This window comes from Vicia villosa, unplaced genomic scaffold (genome assembly GCF_029867415.1).
Source record: "Vicia villosa cultivar HV-30 ecotype Madison, WI unplaced genomic scaffold, Vvil1.0 ctg.001584F_1_1, whole genome shotgun sequence".
NCBI lineage: Eukaryota > Viridiplantae > Streptophyta > Magnoliopsida > Fabales > Fabaceae > Vicia > Vicia villosa.
In genome coordinates, this window is record NW_026705666.1 from 1 (window position 1) to 15507 (window position 15507).

The 15507-nt window shown below is 35.4% G+C and overlaps 2 protein-coding genes across 2 annotated transcripts; one reads left to right on the forward strand and one right to left on the reverse strand.

Annotated features, from left to right (window-relative positions):
- Positions 1 to 4640: 4640 nt before the first annotated feature.
- Positions 4641 to 5225, reverse strand: LOC131635903 (secreted RxLR effector protein 161-like). The gene has a single exon (XM_058906541.1). The coding sequence runs from the start codon at positions 5223 to 5225 to the stop codon at positions 4641 to 4643; it is 585 nt and encodes a 194-aa protein (XP_058762524.1).
- A 4251-nt stretch (positions 5226 to 9476) lies between these two features.
- Positions 9477 to 12668, forward strand: LOC131635886 (probable LRR receptor-like serine/threonine-protein kinase At3g47570). The gene is made up of 3 exons (XM_058906525.1): positions 9477 to 10491; positions 10606 to 12180; positions 12295 to 12668. The coding sequence occupies exons 1-3, from the start codon at positions 9486 to 9488 to the stop codon at positions 12666 to 12668; spliced, it is 2955 nt and encodes a 984-aa protein (XP_058762508.1). The 5' UTR covers positions 9477 to 9485.
- The last annotated feature ends 2839 nt before the right edge of the window (positions 12669 to 15507 follow it).

Sequence of the window (15507 nt, forward strand, 5' to 3'; positions counted from 1 at the left end):
AGTCCAATCCCTTTACTAAAGATGAAATTCTTAAAACTTCTAAGGGTATGTCTCCTTAAAGTTGTGTTGTTGCAGGAATCAAAGATTCAAGATCAACATAAGAAGCAACAAAATGAATCAAGCTCTTAGATTCTTGAAGCAAGCTGAGTGCTAGGAAGCTTCAGAATCAGAAGCAAGAAGGAAGAATGATCAGAAATAGCTCTTAGATTCTTGAAGCAAGCTGAGTGCTAGGAAGCTTCAGAATCAGAAGCAAGAAGGAAGAATGATCAGAAATTCTGATAATAGAATATGATCCAAATCATTGTCTATTTGCTCTGATACATTGTCTATTGGATCTGATATATTCTATATGGCTTATATGGCTCTGATACATATTTTGTGTTCTGATACACATTTTATGTTCTAACTCATTCATGCTGACTTTTGTCGTTTAGTTTTGTTCTGTAACATTTCAGGATGTAGAGATGCTCTGATGATGCTCTGGTACATTCAACAATGTTTTGATACAATCTAGCATGAAGTGATGTAAGAAGAAATTCAAAGCTCTGAAGCTATCCGAGGGAAGCAGAAATCAGAAGCCGTGAATGTTCTAAAGATCCAGAAAACCCAAGTTCTGAAGCTGTCCTAAATGGAAGCATGAATCAGAAGCTGTGAATGTTCTGAAGATCAAAGAAATTCAAGTTTTGAAGCTGTCCTAAATGGAAGCAGGAATCAGAAGCTGTGAATGTTCTGAAGATCAAAGAAATTCAAGTTCTGAAGCTGTCCTAAATGGAAGCAGGAATCAGAAGCTGTGAGTGTTCTAGGGATCTAAAGAAATTCATGTTCTGAAGCTGTCCAATGGAAGCAGAAGTCAGAAGCTATGAATTATCAGAAGACAGAAGCTTATGTGATCGTCTCTACCGAAATAATCAGGGAAGTCTTTTATTATGAAAGTTCTTCGAGTATTTATTTCAGGGGGAGATTATTCATCTCAGGGGGAGATTGTTAATCTCAGGGGGAGACATATTCACATGCTTATGCTATAGCTGTGTAATTTGTCTTTAGCCGTCTGCTCTTTCTGATCGCAAATTCATATCATTTATATATGTTTTTGTCATCATCAAAAAGGGGGAGATTGTTAGAACAAGATTTGTTCTGATCAATATTCTTAGTTTTGATGATAACAAGGATATGAATTTTGTGTGAGATAATGTGGTACTCTAATACATTGCAATTTCCATTTCAGGAAATATATATAGAGTATGCACAAATCAGCGCTCAGAAGCTTTGTCTCAGAAGGTTCAGCATGCAACATCAGAACATGGTCTGGCAAGACATCAGAAGATGGTCAAGGCAGAATCAGAACATGGGTCTATGGAAGCATCAGAAGAACTTGAGATCAGAAGCAGAAGCACTGAAGTTCTGATGGTATCACGCTCAGAAGCACTTCATGGTCAGAAGACAAGAAGATGCTTTGCACCAAGCTGTTTGACTCTGATGATTTTCAAACGTTGTATTCTCAAACATCAAATCAGTAGAAAGTACAAGTGGCAGGCTACGCTGACTGACAAAAGGAACGTTGGAAGCTATTAAAGGCAACGTCAGTAGACACAGCGTGAACAAGGCTCGAGGTAGTTGACAAAAGCGTGAAACATTAAATGCAATGCTGTACGGAATACGCAAAGCATTAAATGCACCCAACGGTCATCTTCTCAAGCGCCTATAAATATGAAGTTCTGATGAGAAGCAAGAACAATAACTCTGAACCAAATTCTGTGAATATTAACTTGCTGAAACGCTGTTCAATTAAAAGCTCAGAAACTTCATCTTCATCAAAGCTCACTACATTGCTGCTGTAATATATTAGTGAGATTAAGCTTAAACGTTAAGAGAAATATCACTGTTGTGATTTTAGCTTTTCAGAAGCATTTGTAATACTCTTAGAATTGATTACATTAATTTGTAAGTAACTAGAGTGATCAAGTGTTGATCAGAATACTCTAGGAAGTCTTAGCTTGTGTCTAAGCAGTTGTATTTAGAGTGATCACGTGGTGGTCAGGATACTCTAAGAAAGTCTTAGCTTGTGTCTAAGCATTTGTTCCTAGAGTGATCAGGTTGTGATCAGGATACTCTAGAAGACTTAGTCGTGGGCTAAGTGGAAAACCATTGTAATCTGTTACGATTAGTGGATTAAATCCTCAGGTGAGGTAAATCACTCTGCGGGGGTGGACTGGAGTAGTTTAGTTAACAACGAACCAGGATAAAAATAACTGTGCAATTTATTTTTATCGTTCAAGTTTTTAAGACTACACTTATTCAAGCACTTGTGTCTAATATGAAAGTTTCAGGATGAATGGAATTAGCTAGGGAGTGTTCATATGATACCTGAACCTAGGTCATTTTGGGATGTTAAGTGGTTAATTCTATGAGCCTAAAACTCTGCATCTTGAAGTAAAGCCAACAAAGCTTTGTGTTGCTTTTAAGTAAAATCCAAGCCATGAGAAGCAGGTGCATTAACCTAAAAAAACTCACCAGATTGTCCATCTGATTTAGCAAGTATAGCAGCATATTGAATGATTGTTCCACCTGGTTTCCAATTAGGAGGATATGCAGGTTTTTTGAAGCATAAATCAACAGTGTGATTAGTCATTCGATAGTAAGTGCTTACACGATTTCACCTACCACTGCCATGGAAAAAAAACTATGTCGGCATTATTTAAGATTGATTACAAAAACCTTATCAGATTATCTTCAAGCATTCTACTCCAAAAACAAACTATATTTCCATCACGAAAGTTTAAGTTTCTATCATAAACTAGTATATATACCCCTCAATGCTTTCACATACATGAGTTTTACTTCTAAGTTCAATAAACTCTTTAATAATTTAAATTCAAAAAATATAAAAATATTAAAGTGTAAAATAATAGTATTTTAAAATCACTCCAATTTTTATTTTGTAGAAAATACCTTATTTTTGTAAGGCTAACATTTCTCACTCCAAAGTCAAATTAGAAGAAAAATATGTCGGCAATTAATCATATTGCACTGACACTGAGTTTTGGCTCCTTTGTGCCGTGCTTCTGTCTCTTTTCAATCAATTGACTTTTTAATATTTTGTTTTGTTTTCAACTTAATACAAATTTTAACTCTGCATTCTTCCACCAGTATTTAAATGCATGCAATTCCTCTCTATTCTCCACAAACAGCAATTGACGTGTCCCACCAGGTGTGCCAATTTGTTTATCCAAAAATATGGTAAACAAGCGTTAGTTTCCTTTTTAAAGGTTATTTTTGCGGAATCAACTAGAATATTCCAGGACTAATTGCTTTAATTTGTTTATTACGTGTATCTAGTCTGTATTAAATGCAGCAATAACTTTAAAGTAAAAGTAAACACTGAAATTAAAGGCTTTTAAAATAACTAAAAGCAATAGAATGCAGTAAATGTGCACTGAAAATGAAATATAACATAAAATGATTGCATAAATTAGACTGGTACGCATACGTACATTCCAAAGTTGCACTCGTCACTCATTTTGCACAGAGAATTGAGTTTACTTGTGTTTTGTAGAAAATGCGGACCCTAAACTGTTCCTATTGAACTTGCTTAAATAGGAAAAATAAAATAACTATTACTAACGGTCGACTGATTATCAGCCAACACGTGTCTTCGACATGCAATATCTTCAACTACGAGCCCTCCACGTGTCCTGTGAGAACTGCCAAAAAACTGCTTAAAACTGCCTCCTTTGACTTCTGATGCTCTCCGACTTCATGGCTATACTTAAACAAAACGTCTAAGTTTTTTCTGTCTGTTCTAGTCGAACCTGTATGGTATATTGACTAATTTTAGTCGAACCTTGGCAATGATGGTTTATTGGTAGTCGAACGTCAGTCTTGACTAAACAAAACTATTTGATCAGACTTTTTGCCTTAGATTCTTTAATAATCTCACCTTTTTTAGAGGTTACTTACCATTATTTAGCAAGTCGAAATCCTAGGGTAACAGGCGCAAATCGAAAAAAGGAGACGACAGATGGAGAAGAAATATGGAGAAGAAAGATGGAGAAGAAAGATGGAGATGGAGCAAGGCGGAGAACAATATTAGGGTTCCATTTGGGGATTTCGCGCTGCAGATGATATAAAAGTATATGGGATGTTCAAGAATGAAAATAAAAATATAAACAATACCTACGTGGCCATCCACGTAATCCACCGTTAGAGGAAACTAACGGATTGGACCATTTATACTAACGTCAGAATTTATGGGGACCATTAGTTGAAGAAATTTTTTACAGGGACTAAAAATGCAAGGTGGCGTTTTTACAGGGACCCCTGGCATAATTAACCCAAAAAACTATGTCGGTATTATTTGAGATTGATTATTTTCTCCATATGTGAGTGTGAGTGTTGAAGTTTGAAGGTAACAGATCAAACTACTCTCTTCTGATATATATATATTGACTTGCAAATGATTTGTTGCAAAAGTGAAAATTTGGTTACAAAGAGAAGGTCTTTATATAGAGACCAGGGAAACATAAATAGACATAACATTTAATGATTAACTATTTCCTATGAAAATTTGTCTGCCCTAGAGAATCTGTCTTTTGGCTTTCCAAGACTGCATTTAAATTTATCCAACAAAACTCCCCCATAAATTAAATGCTCTTTTGATCAATTAATCCCAGCATTATCTTGCCTCTGTCGAATATCTCCTTCGACAATGGTTTTGTGAAAATATCTGCAGCTTGATCCTTGCTTGCCACATGCTTCAGTTCGACGCTTCCATTTTTCACATGTTCTCGAATGAAATGAAAACGTACGTCGATGTGTTTACTTCTTTCATGATTCACTGGATTCTTCGCCAGTTCGATTGCTGATTTGTTGTCGACTTGCACTATGGTTGCATTTTCCTGCTTCTGCTCTAACTCACATAACAATCTTCTAAGCCATATAGCATGGCATACACACCATGATGCAGCCACGTATTCTGCTTCGCATGTCGACAGTGTTACAATTGGTTGCTTCCTTGAGAGCCATGTGAAAGCAGTGTTTCCCATAAGGAATACATATCCTGATGTACTTTTTCGATCGTCTATATCTCCACACCAATCGCTGTCGGAGTAACCTGTTAGTTTGTAATCTTCTGCTTTTGAGTAAAACATTCCAAGTGACACAGTTCCTTGGATATAACGAAGAATTCTCTTCAAAGCTTTCCAGTGTGAGTGAACTGGTTCTTCCATAAATCGACTCAAGATTCCGACACTTAGAGAAAGATCTGGTCTAGTACATGTGAGATATCGAAGACTTCCGACCAAGCTTCGAAATTTGTTTGCTTCGACACGTTCCCCCCATCAAATTTTGAAAGCTTGGCTCCTGGCTCCATTGGTGTCGAGATTGGATTGCAAACTTCCATTTTGAACCTCTTCAGAATGTCATTTGCATATTTTTCTTGTGAGACAAAAATTCCAGTTTCTTCTTGTCGAACTTCCAGACCAAGAAAGAAGCTCATTCGACCTAAGTCCGTCATTTCAAATTCTCGTGTCATTCGACCTTTGAATTCTTCGATCATTTGATCACTGTTGCCCAGAAAAATCAAGTCGTCGACATAGAGTGCAACGAGCAGTATATCTCCTTTATACTTCTTTACATATAGGGCATGTTCATAAGGACATTGTTGGAAACCATTCTTTTTGAAGTAAGTATCAATACGTGTATTCCATGCACGAGGTGCCTGCTTTAATCCATAAAGTGCTTTCTTGAGTCTTAGCACTTTTCCTTCGCTTCCGTATTTCATGTATCCTGGTGGTTGTTCGACATAGACTTCTTCTTCGAGCACACCATTCAAAAATGCTGATTTGACATCCATTTGAAATATTGGCCATTTGAGCTGAGCAGCTTGAGAAATCAGCAGTCGAATTGTCTCCATTCTTGCAACTGGTGCGAATACTTCGTCATAATCTATTCCTTCCTTCTGCCTGTATCCTTTTGCCACAAGTCGCGCCTTGTACCTTTCGACTTTTCCTTGAGCATTCATCTTTTTCTTAAACACCCACTTCACACTAATGGTTCGACTTCCTTTTGGTAACTCTGCTAGTTCCCAAGTTTTGTTGTGTTCGATAGCTTTAATTTCTTCGTCCATGGCATTCTTCCACTTCTCATCCCTCCATGCTTCTTCGAAACTAATGTTTTCAGAATCTGCCAGTAGACACACAAGATGTACTTCTTCTGTATTATCATACAACTCTTGCAAGCTTCTCATTCTGGGCTGTGAGGATTCGTCTTCACTGTCAGAGTATTCAGACCTTGGCAATTGATTTTGGGTTGTTGGTATACCGACTGAGGGTTCTTCAGTTTCGACTATGTCTTCTGTCGAATTGTTCCAGTCCCACCTACTTGCTTCATTCACTCGAACATCTCTACTTACTACCACCTTTTTGTTTATGGGGTCGAATAACCTGTATCCTTTTGTTTTCTCATCATACCCAATTAATATATCTTTCTGACTCTTGTCTTCAAGCTTCGTTCTTTGTTGATCTGGTACATGTGCATAAGCAACACTACCAAATACTTTAAAATGAGATACAGTCGGTTTCTGTCCACTCCACGCTTCTTGCGGTGTTCGATCTCCCAACTTTGAATGCGGACATCTATTTTGAACATAGATTGAACATTGCACAGCTTCTGCCCAAAATTCCTTCGACATGTTCTTACTTTTGAGCATTGAACGAACCATGTCAAGGACTGTTCGATTTTTCCTTTCAGCAACCCCATTTTGTTGAGGTGAGTATGCTGCAGTTAGAAATCTCCTTATACCCTGCTCCTCGCAATACTTCATGAAAGCCGTCGAAGTATATTCTCCTCCTCTGTCAGAACGGAGTGCTTTGATGTGTCGATCAGTCGATTTTTCAACCATTACCTTGAACCTTTTGAATGCTTCGAATGCTTCAGATTTTTCTCTCAGGAAGTAGACCCAAGTCTTTCTTGAGAAATCATCGATGAAGGAAATAAAATACTTCTTGCCACTAAAGGATTCTGGAGTGATTGGTCCACAGATATCAGTGTGAATTAATTCAAGGATGTGCTTAGCATGATATTCTGCCATCTTTTGAAAAGAAGTTCTCGTCTGCTTGCCAAAAACACAATTTTCACAAAATTTTCCTTCAAACTCCATGTTAGGCAATCCATGTACCATGTTTCTTCCCGCTAATCTCTTTAACCCAGCATGGTGTAAGTGACCAAAACGTAGATGCCACAGAGTTGCTTGGTCTTCAGTATCGATTTTCAAACATTTTCCTCGAACGCTTCTCAGATTCAGCTTGTACATTTGATTCCTTCCCATCTCAACTTGAGCAATTTGGTGCCCTGATTTATCCTTCAAATGCAGTATTCGATCCTTCATAAATATCGAATATCCCTTCTCTGTAAGTTGCCATAAACTTAGAATATTTGCTTTTAGATCTGGTACATAATAAACATCTTGTATTTTTCCAGGTACGTCGTCTTTCTGCAAATAACAAATTGTTCCTTTGCCTTCGACCTTTACCTTCGACGCATCTCCAAAAGATACATGACCATCTTCAATTTTCTTTATTTCTTTGAATAGATGTTTGTGACCACACATATGATTACTTGCTCCTGAGTCAAGGTACCATATAATGTCATCTTCTGTGTTTGTCTCCTTTTGGGTCATTAATAGGAATCCTTCGTTTGATTCTGTTTCTAGTGCGAAATTTGTTGTCTCTTCAACTTTCCTCCTGAATCGACAGTCTTTTGCAAGGTGTCCCCCTTTTCCACAATTGTAGCAACTGTATGAGTTGCAATCCTTCGCAAAATGTCCATGTTTATTGCATTTGTAGCATTCGATGTTGGAGGTCGACCTGCAACCTCTATGACCACGTCCTCGACCACGCCAATTTTGTTGACTTGCCTGTCCTTTTTCGAAATTGTTGTTCTGATAGCTTCGACCACCATCTCGACCTCCACGACCACGTCCTCGACCACGCCAGTTTTGAGATAAAAGTGCCCTTTCATCTCTAGTGGATTCCTTTGTCTGTTCTGCATTATCAAGTGTTTCCTCCTTCTTTTGTATTTTGCGTTGTTCGTGTGCCTCAAGTGAACCAGCTACTTCTTCGACAGTGATTGTCGCAAGGTCCTTCGACTCCTCTATTGCACATACTATATTTTCGAATTTTTCAGTCAAAGATCTTAAAATCTTTTCGACAACTCGAGCATCGGTCATTGCTTCTCCATTTCGTTTCAGTTGATTTACAACTGTTTGCACACGCGTGATGTAGTCCGACACGGACTCCGTCTCCTTCATCTTCATCCTTTCTAATTCTCCTCGAAGAGTTTGCAAACGAACTTGCTTGACTCTATTTGCTCCTCTGAACGCCGTCTCTAGTGTATCCCACGCTTGCTTCGAAGTAGTTGAACCAGCAATCTTCTCAAAACCAGATTCGTCTACTGCTCTAAACAACATGTATAATGCCGTTTTGTCTTTTGACCGCGTCTCTTTCAACGCCTTGTTCTGGGCTGCTGTATTTCCCGTCGTGGTTTCTGGTTCTTCAAACCCTTCTTCTACAACCTCCCACACATCTAACGATCCAAGCAGCGCCTTCATCTGGATGCTCCAGTTCTCATAGTTTGATTTTGACAGTTGCGGCAATGGCATCTGGTTCATCATGTTTGCCATGCGCTCTGATACCAATTTGAAGGTAACAGATCAAACTACTCTCTTCTGATATATATATATATATATATATATATATATATATATATATATATATATATTGACTTGCAAAGGATTTGTTGCAAAAGTGAAAATTTGGTTACAAAGAGAAGGTCTTTATATAGAGACCAGGAAAACATAAATAGACATAACATTTAATGATTAACTATTTCCTATGAAAATTTGTCTGCCCTAGAGAATCTGTCTTTTGGCTTTCCAAGACTGCATTTAAATTTATCCAAGAAAGTTGATGTCCAGACCACTTTTTTATAGAATACAAAAACCTTATCAGATTATCTTCGAGCATTCTACTCCAAAAACAAACTATATTTCCATCACGAAAGTTTAAGTTTCTATCATAAACTAGTATATATACCCCTCAATGCTTTCACATACATGAGTTTTACTTCTAAGTTCAATAAACTCTTTAATAATTTAAATTCAAAAAATATAAAAATATTAAAGTGTAAAATAATAGTATTTTAAAATCACTCCAATTTTTATTAGAAAATACCTTATTTTTGTAGGGCTAACATTTCTCACTCCAAAGTCAAATTAGAAGAAAAATATGTCGGCAATTAATCATATTGCACTGACACTGAGTTTTGGCTCCTTTGTGCCGTGCTTCTGTCACTTTTCAATCAATTGACTTTTTAATATTTTGTTTTGTTTTCAACTTAATACAAATTTTAACTCTGCATTCTTCCACCAGTATTTAAATGTATGCAACTCCTCTCTATTCTCCATAACTATCCAACACAGACAAAACGAAATGAAGTCTTTTATTTTCTTGTCACCTATACTTTTATACCTTCATCTTCTTTTTCTGTTCACCTTAACTTTAATATACTTTGGTTCAAACAAAATTATGGCAGTGACATTAGGAAACCAAACTGATCATTTAGCATTGCTCAAATTCAAAACATCAGTAACTAGTGATCCATATACAACTCTTGAATCTTGGAATTCTTCCATCCACTTCTGCAAGTGGTATGGAATCACATGCAGCCCCATGCATCAAAGAGTGATTGAGTTGAACTTAGATGGGTATGAGTTACATGGATCTTTATCTCCCTATGTTGGCAATCTCACTTTTTTGAAAGCTCTCAACCTAGGAAACAACAGTTTCTTTGGAAAAATTCCACAGGAATTAGGTAAGTTGCTACAATTGCAACATCTTCGTCTCACCAATAACTCATTTGCAGGTGAAATTCCTACAAACTTGACATATTGTTCCAATCTCAAATACTTGAATTTGGGACACAACAATTTAACTGGCAAAATACCAATTGAAATTGGTTCTTTGAAAAAGCTTCACTTATTTGTTGTTTGGAAAAACAATTTAACAGGAGGAGTCTCTTCATCCATAGGCAATCTTTCAACCTTAATTTCTTTTTCGTGTGCTTTTAACAACTTAGAAGGAGAAATTTCACAGGAAATATGTCGCCTAAAAAGCCTAAAATTTTTAGGTTTCCCTGCCAATAATTTATCTGGTTTAATTCCTTCTTGTCTTTACAACATTTCAACACTTACTACACTTTCCTTGACAGATAATAGCTTTCATGGTTCTCTCCCACCTAACATGTTCCACACCCTCCCCGATCTCCAAATATTTGAAATCGCAGGAAATTATTTTTCAGGTCCATTCGTCACTTCCATAATAAATGCAACTTCCATTATAACATTTGAAATAAGTACAAATTACCTTGTGGGACAAGTTCCAAGTTTAGGAAGACTAAAAGATTTACAAAATCTGAATTTGGAACAAAACAATTTAGGTAACAATTCTATTGAAGATTTGGAGTTTATTAAATCTTTGTCAAACTGTAGTAGATTGTATGGGGTTTCTATTATGGGTAATAATTTTGGCGGTATTCTGCCAAAGTCAATAGGCAATTTATCCACCGAACTTGAACTACTATTTCTTGGGGGTAATATGATATCGGGACAAATTCCTGCTGACTTAGGTTGTCTAGTTGGCTTAATTCTCTTAACAATGGAACTTAATCATTTTGAAGGAAATATTCCAACTACTTTTGGGAGTTTTCAAAAGATGCAGCAGTTAAGTTTGAGCGGAAACAAGCTGTCAGGAGATATACCATCCTCTATAGGTAATCTTAGTCAATTGTATCTTTTGACTTTAAATCTTAATATGCTTGAAGGAAATATTCCTCTAAGCTTAGGAAATTGTCAAAAGTTACAACTTCTAGACCTTTCAGAAAACAAGCTTATAGGAACCATACCTTTAGAAGTTTTTAATCTTGTTTCTTTAACAAACTTATTAGACTTATCACATAACTCTTTCAATGGTAGCTTATCAAGAGAAGTGAGTATGCTAAAAAATATTGGTTCGATAAATTTCTCTTATAATCATTTGTCGGGGGAGATTCCGATATCTATTGGTGAATGCACAACCTTAGAATACCTTGATTTGCAAGGGAACTCCTTCAACGGAACAATACCATCCTCGTTGGCTTCTCTCAAAGGTCTTCAGTATTTAGACCTTTCATTGAATCAATTGTCCGGTTCAATTCCTGATGTTCTACAAAATATCTCAGGTTTAAAACACTTGAATGTTTCTTTTAACATGTTGGAAGGTGAGGTACCAACAAAAGGTGTTTTTGGAAATTCAACCCAAATAGGAATGATTGGAAATAAAAAGATTTGTGGAGGCATTTCACAACTGCATCTACCAGCGTGCCCCATCAAGGATAAAAAACACAGAAAACACCAAAATTTCTTGTTGATTGCAGTGATAGTTGGTGTTCTTTGTTTTCTTCTCATACTGTCAATTTTTATAACTAGCTACTGGATGAGGAAAAGATACCAAAAACGATCTTTTGATTCATCGACTATTGATCAACTTGATAAGGTTTCATACCGAGACTTATATCGAGGAACCAATGGATTCTCAATTACAAATTTAATTGGATCAGGAAGTTTTGGGTCTGTGTACAAAGGAAATCTTGTGTCTGAAGACAATTTTGTTGCCATAAAGGTCCTGAATCTTCAGAAGAAGGGAGCTCACAAGAGTTTTATTCTTGAATGCAATGCACTCAAAAATATTAGACACCGAAATTTAGTCAAGATTATAACATGTTGTTCTAGTTCAGATTATAAAGGTCAAGAATTTAAAGCTCTTGTTTTTTATTACATGAAAAATGGAAGTTTGGAACAATGGCTGCATCCTGAGATTTTAAATGCAGAGAATCAAACAACATTGGACCTCACTCATAGAGTAAACATCATTACCGATGTTGCTTCAGCAGTACATTATCTTCATCAAGAATGTGAACAATTGATCATTCATTGTGATCTCAAGCCAAGTAATGTACTTCTTGATGATGACATGGTTGCTCATGTGAGTGATTTTGGCATAGCAAGACTTGTCTCGGTCATTGATGATACCTCTCATAAGGATACCAGTACAATTGGAATAAAAGGAACTGTTGGCTATGCTCCTCCGGGTATGATTTAAATTCTTGAATCTTGTATTGTTTTTTTGGATTTTCCTATGTTTTGGTGCTCACTTAATAGTTTACTTCTTATACAATATTAATAACTTTTGCTGCATGTTTTAGAGTATGGAACGGGGTCTGAAGTGTCTGCATGTGGTGACATGTATAGCTTTGGAATCTTGATGTTGGAAATTCTTACTGGTCGAAGACCCACAAATGAAGTTTTTGAAAATGGCCAAAATCTACATAACTATGTCGCAACTTCATTTCCCAATAAAGTTATAAAGATTTTGGACCCGTGTCTTGTATCAAGATTTGCAACAGTAGAAATACAAGATGGAAATTGTGAGATTCTTATTCCAAATGTTGAGGAGTGCTTGATTTCACTTTTTAGGATTGGACTTTTGTGTTCAATGGAATCACCAAAAGAAAGAATGAATATTGTGGAAGTTACAAGAGAGCTTAACATAATCAAAAAAGACTTCTCTCGTTGGTGAGATGATATTTTTTATTGTTTATTTGAATCATTAGCAAATAGCAAGTCATTAACTTCTTATTGAATTAGAATTTAATCTTTATCATCATAGTCTTCAATTCAAAATACCTAAACTACGTACAAAATATATACAATGGTAATGATGAACTTCTTCTTGATTTGAATTGTAGGTGTTCACACTTATAATCAGTAATTCAGCATGATGCACTGATGTTGAGCAACTGGATTGTCTCAATGAAAGCAGCATATGTAGCAATGTTTAGTTTACTATTTTGTTATTCAGAGAATTCAAATAGCAGCATTTGATTTTGTGTGTTTGTGTTCAATGTGCATTTGTCTGCAATCTATCTATACTTGTTGTTATAAATAATTATTATTGTAATGCTTTCTAATTTAATAATATGAGAATTGACACTTCTTCCATATTTGTCTTCATTCCCCTGTTATGCATTTCAATTCCCTTAAGAATTGCAACTGTTGTTGAAATGAGGATTCAAAAATCGACAAAAATCAAATGCAATATTATATTAGAAACTCCCATGGTAGGCCTACAATATTCTGAGATTAATATTAATACTGATTTATGATCACATATTTGCTCAATATCCAAGCTAAGGAATTAGTTTCTTGTCTATTTCTATTTCTACCTAGAAAAAGATATAAATCCAAGCTAAGGAATTAACTATAAAAGCATATTGCATTTTTGCAGCATCAAGAAATGTTTGAGCTCCAGGTTTCTATGATTTTAAACAAATGTAACAGTGTCTAATCTGGGTTAGGATTTATCTCACCACGAAAAGAATCAAGCCTTTTCCCAATACAAACCAATAAAATAACAAATATTCACATAGGAAAGTAAAAAACAAAAAGTATGTACAAAAATAAAAACAGTAAAAAAAAGATAGGGTCAACCCTTCCAAAGATACACCAATAATTTGATCAGTATCCCTAACAGAGTCGCCACTTTCCTGTAGCGGTGAAATTGATGAGACTAAAACCATGGGAAAGACTTAACTCATTTGTTTTAAAAAGAGTCGTCACCGCGCTTTATTGTTTCCAAAAAGAAATGAGAGAAAGAGCGAATAAAACCCACAAAATTTTTTAAAATCAAAACTAATAAACTTATCAGAGATTCAAGTAAGGAGATTTGTTATACAAGGGGAAGGTTTTAAGCACCCCTCATATCCATGGTATCCCATGGGAACCTCTTTTAAAATGTTATTGTTTTTGTGTACATCTATTTGAAAAACATATGTGAATTTGTTTAAAAAAGAGTATGGAGATGGGAAAATAAGTTTTTAAAAGTGAGCTCGCTAAGACATCGCATTTTAGGCCTACATACCCCTTTAACAACAGGGAAGTCAGAGCTTTTATAGTTCCTCTTAAAAGGAAAATAAAAAGGGGTCAAAGTGGCCAAAATCTTTTTGGATGTTGAGCTTTAACAATACTCAACGGATTTTTAAAAGGTTAAGTTTTAACAATACTTAACAAGTTTTTAAAAAAAAAGGACCGAGCTTTAACAATACAAGGTCAATGGACTAAGAGTAGTTTCACCGGGAATAATTCTCCTCTTAGTACCAAGATTTCAAAACAATGGGGTGGTTGAGCTTTAACAATACAAAACCATAAAAGGGACCAAGTTTTAACAATACAAGGTCAATGGACTAAGAGTAGTTTCACAGGGAATAATTATCCTCTTAGTGGCAAGGTTTCAAAACAAAAGGTTGGTTGAGGTTTAATAATACAGAACCAATGGTGAGTTTAAAAAGGTTGAGCTTTAACAATACAAAACCATTTTTAACAACTCAAAAGCTTTAACAATACTTTAACACAAAATAAAAGAGATTTGGAAAATAGTTTGAGTACCTTGACAATTTTAGTCAATACCATTTCCATTCCTTTGGATTTTCAACAAAATAACTTAAGCAATCAAACAATGGATACCTCAAGTGTGTGTGTGTGTGTGTGTGTGTGTGTGTGTGTGTGTGTGTGTGTGTCACAAGAGACAAACAAGTAAGTATGATAATCATCAATGGTAATGAACAAGGATGTTTATACCTTTGGATGGATTCATATATGAATGAATGATGGATGATGAATATGAAACTCATGCATGTGGGTTAGATAAACAAAGTATATATAAATGATAATACAATGGATAATAAGTACAAAACACAAGGATGGAAATCAACAAGTATATGTACAATTACAAAGGATAATGATCAAGATAGACAAATCCCTTTAACATGGATAAACAAAGATTAAAATATTTTTGGAATTAGGGTTTGAAATTAGGGTTTTTGAATCACACCTAAACCTAATTAATTTTTTTATGATTAAATACCAAATTCTAAAAGATACTTGGTCTAAGGGTACATGGAGAAGTTAAGGACACATTATCCTAACCCTAGAAATATATTCACAAAAATACTCAAAGTTAATTTGAAGGAAATATTCAAAAAGAAAAGATTTTTGTTGATTTTTAAACATTTAAATACCTCTTTTTGATTTAATTTTTAAATGGAGTAGAATAAATATTTTTTTGAATTTTTAATTTATGACATGAAAATATATTACATAAATAAGCTACACAAAAAATTTGATGTAAAAAAGATCAATTTTACTATTTTAAAACATTTTTCAAAGTTGTAAAATAAAACAAAATAAACAAGTGAGAAAATTTTGGTTTTATGGTCAGTAGGGCTTGAACCCACCCATAAACTTACTGCTCAAAACAAAAACCACTGGGCCATGCGCTTGTCCCAGTCAAGGAATGACCTCACTTCAATTCAAGGAAAAACAAACTTGCAAAAGTATGAAAAAAAATAAAATGCAAAAGG

Coding starts and splice junctions, on each gene's coding strand:
- LOC131635903 (XM_058906541.1), bottom strand. CDS start 5,225: ATGGAAGAACCAGTTCACTCACACTGGAAAGCTTTGAAGAGAATTCTT.
- LOC131635886 (XM_058906525.1), top strand. CDS start 9,486: ATGAAGTCTTTTATTTTCTTGTCACCTATACTTTTATACCTTCATCTT. Junction 10,492..10,605: donor TTTGGAACAAAACAATTTAG/GTAACAATTCTA, acceptor CAAAGTCAATAG/GCAATTTATCCACCGAACTT. Junction 12,181..12,294: donor TGTTGGCTATGCTCCTCCGG/GTATGATTTAAA, acceptor TGCATGTTTTAG/AGTATGGAACGGGGTCTGAA.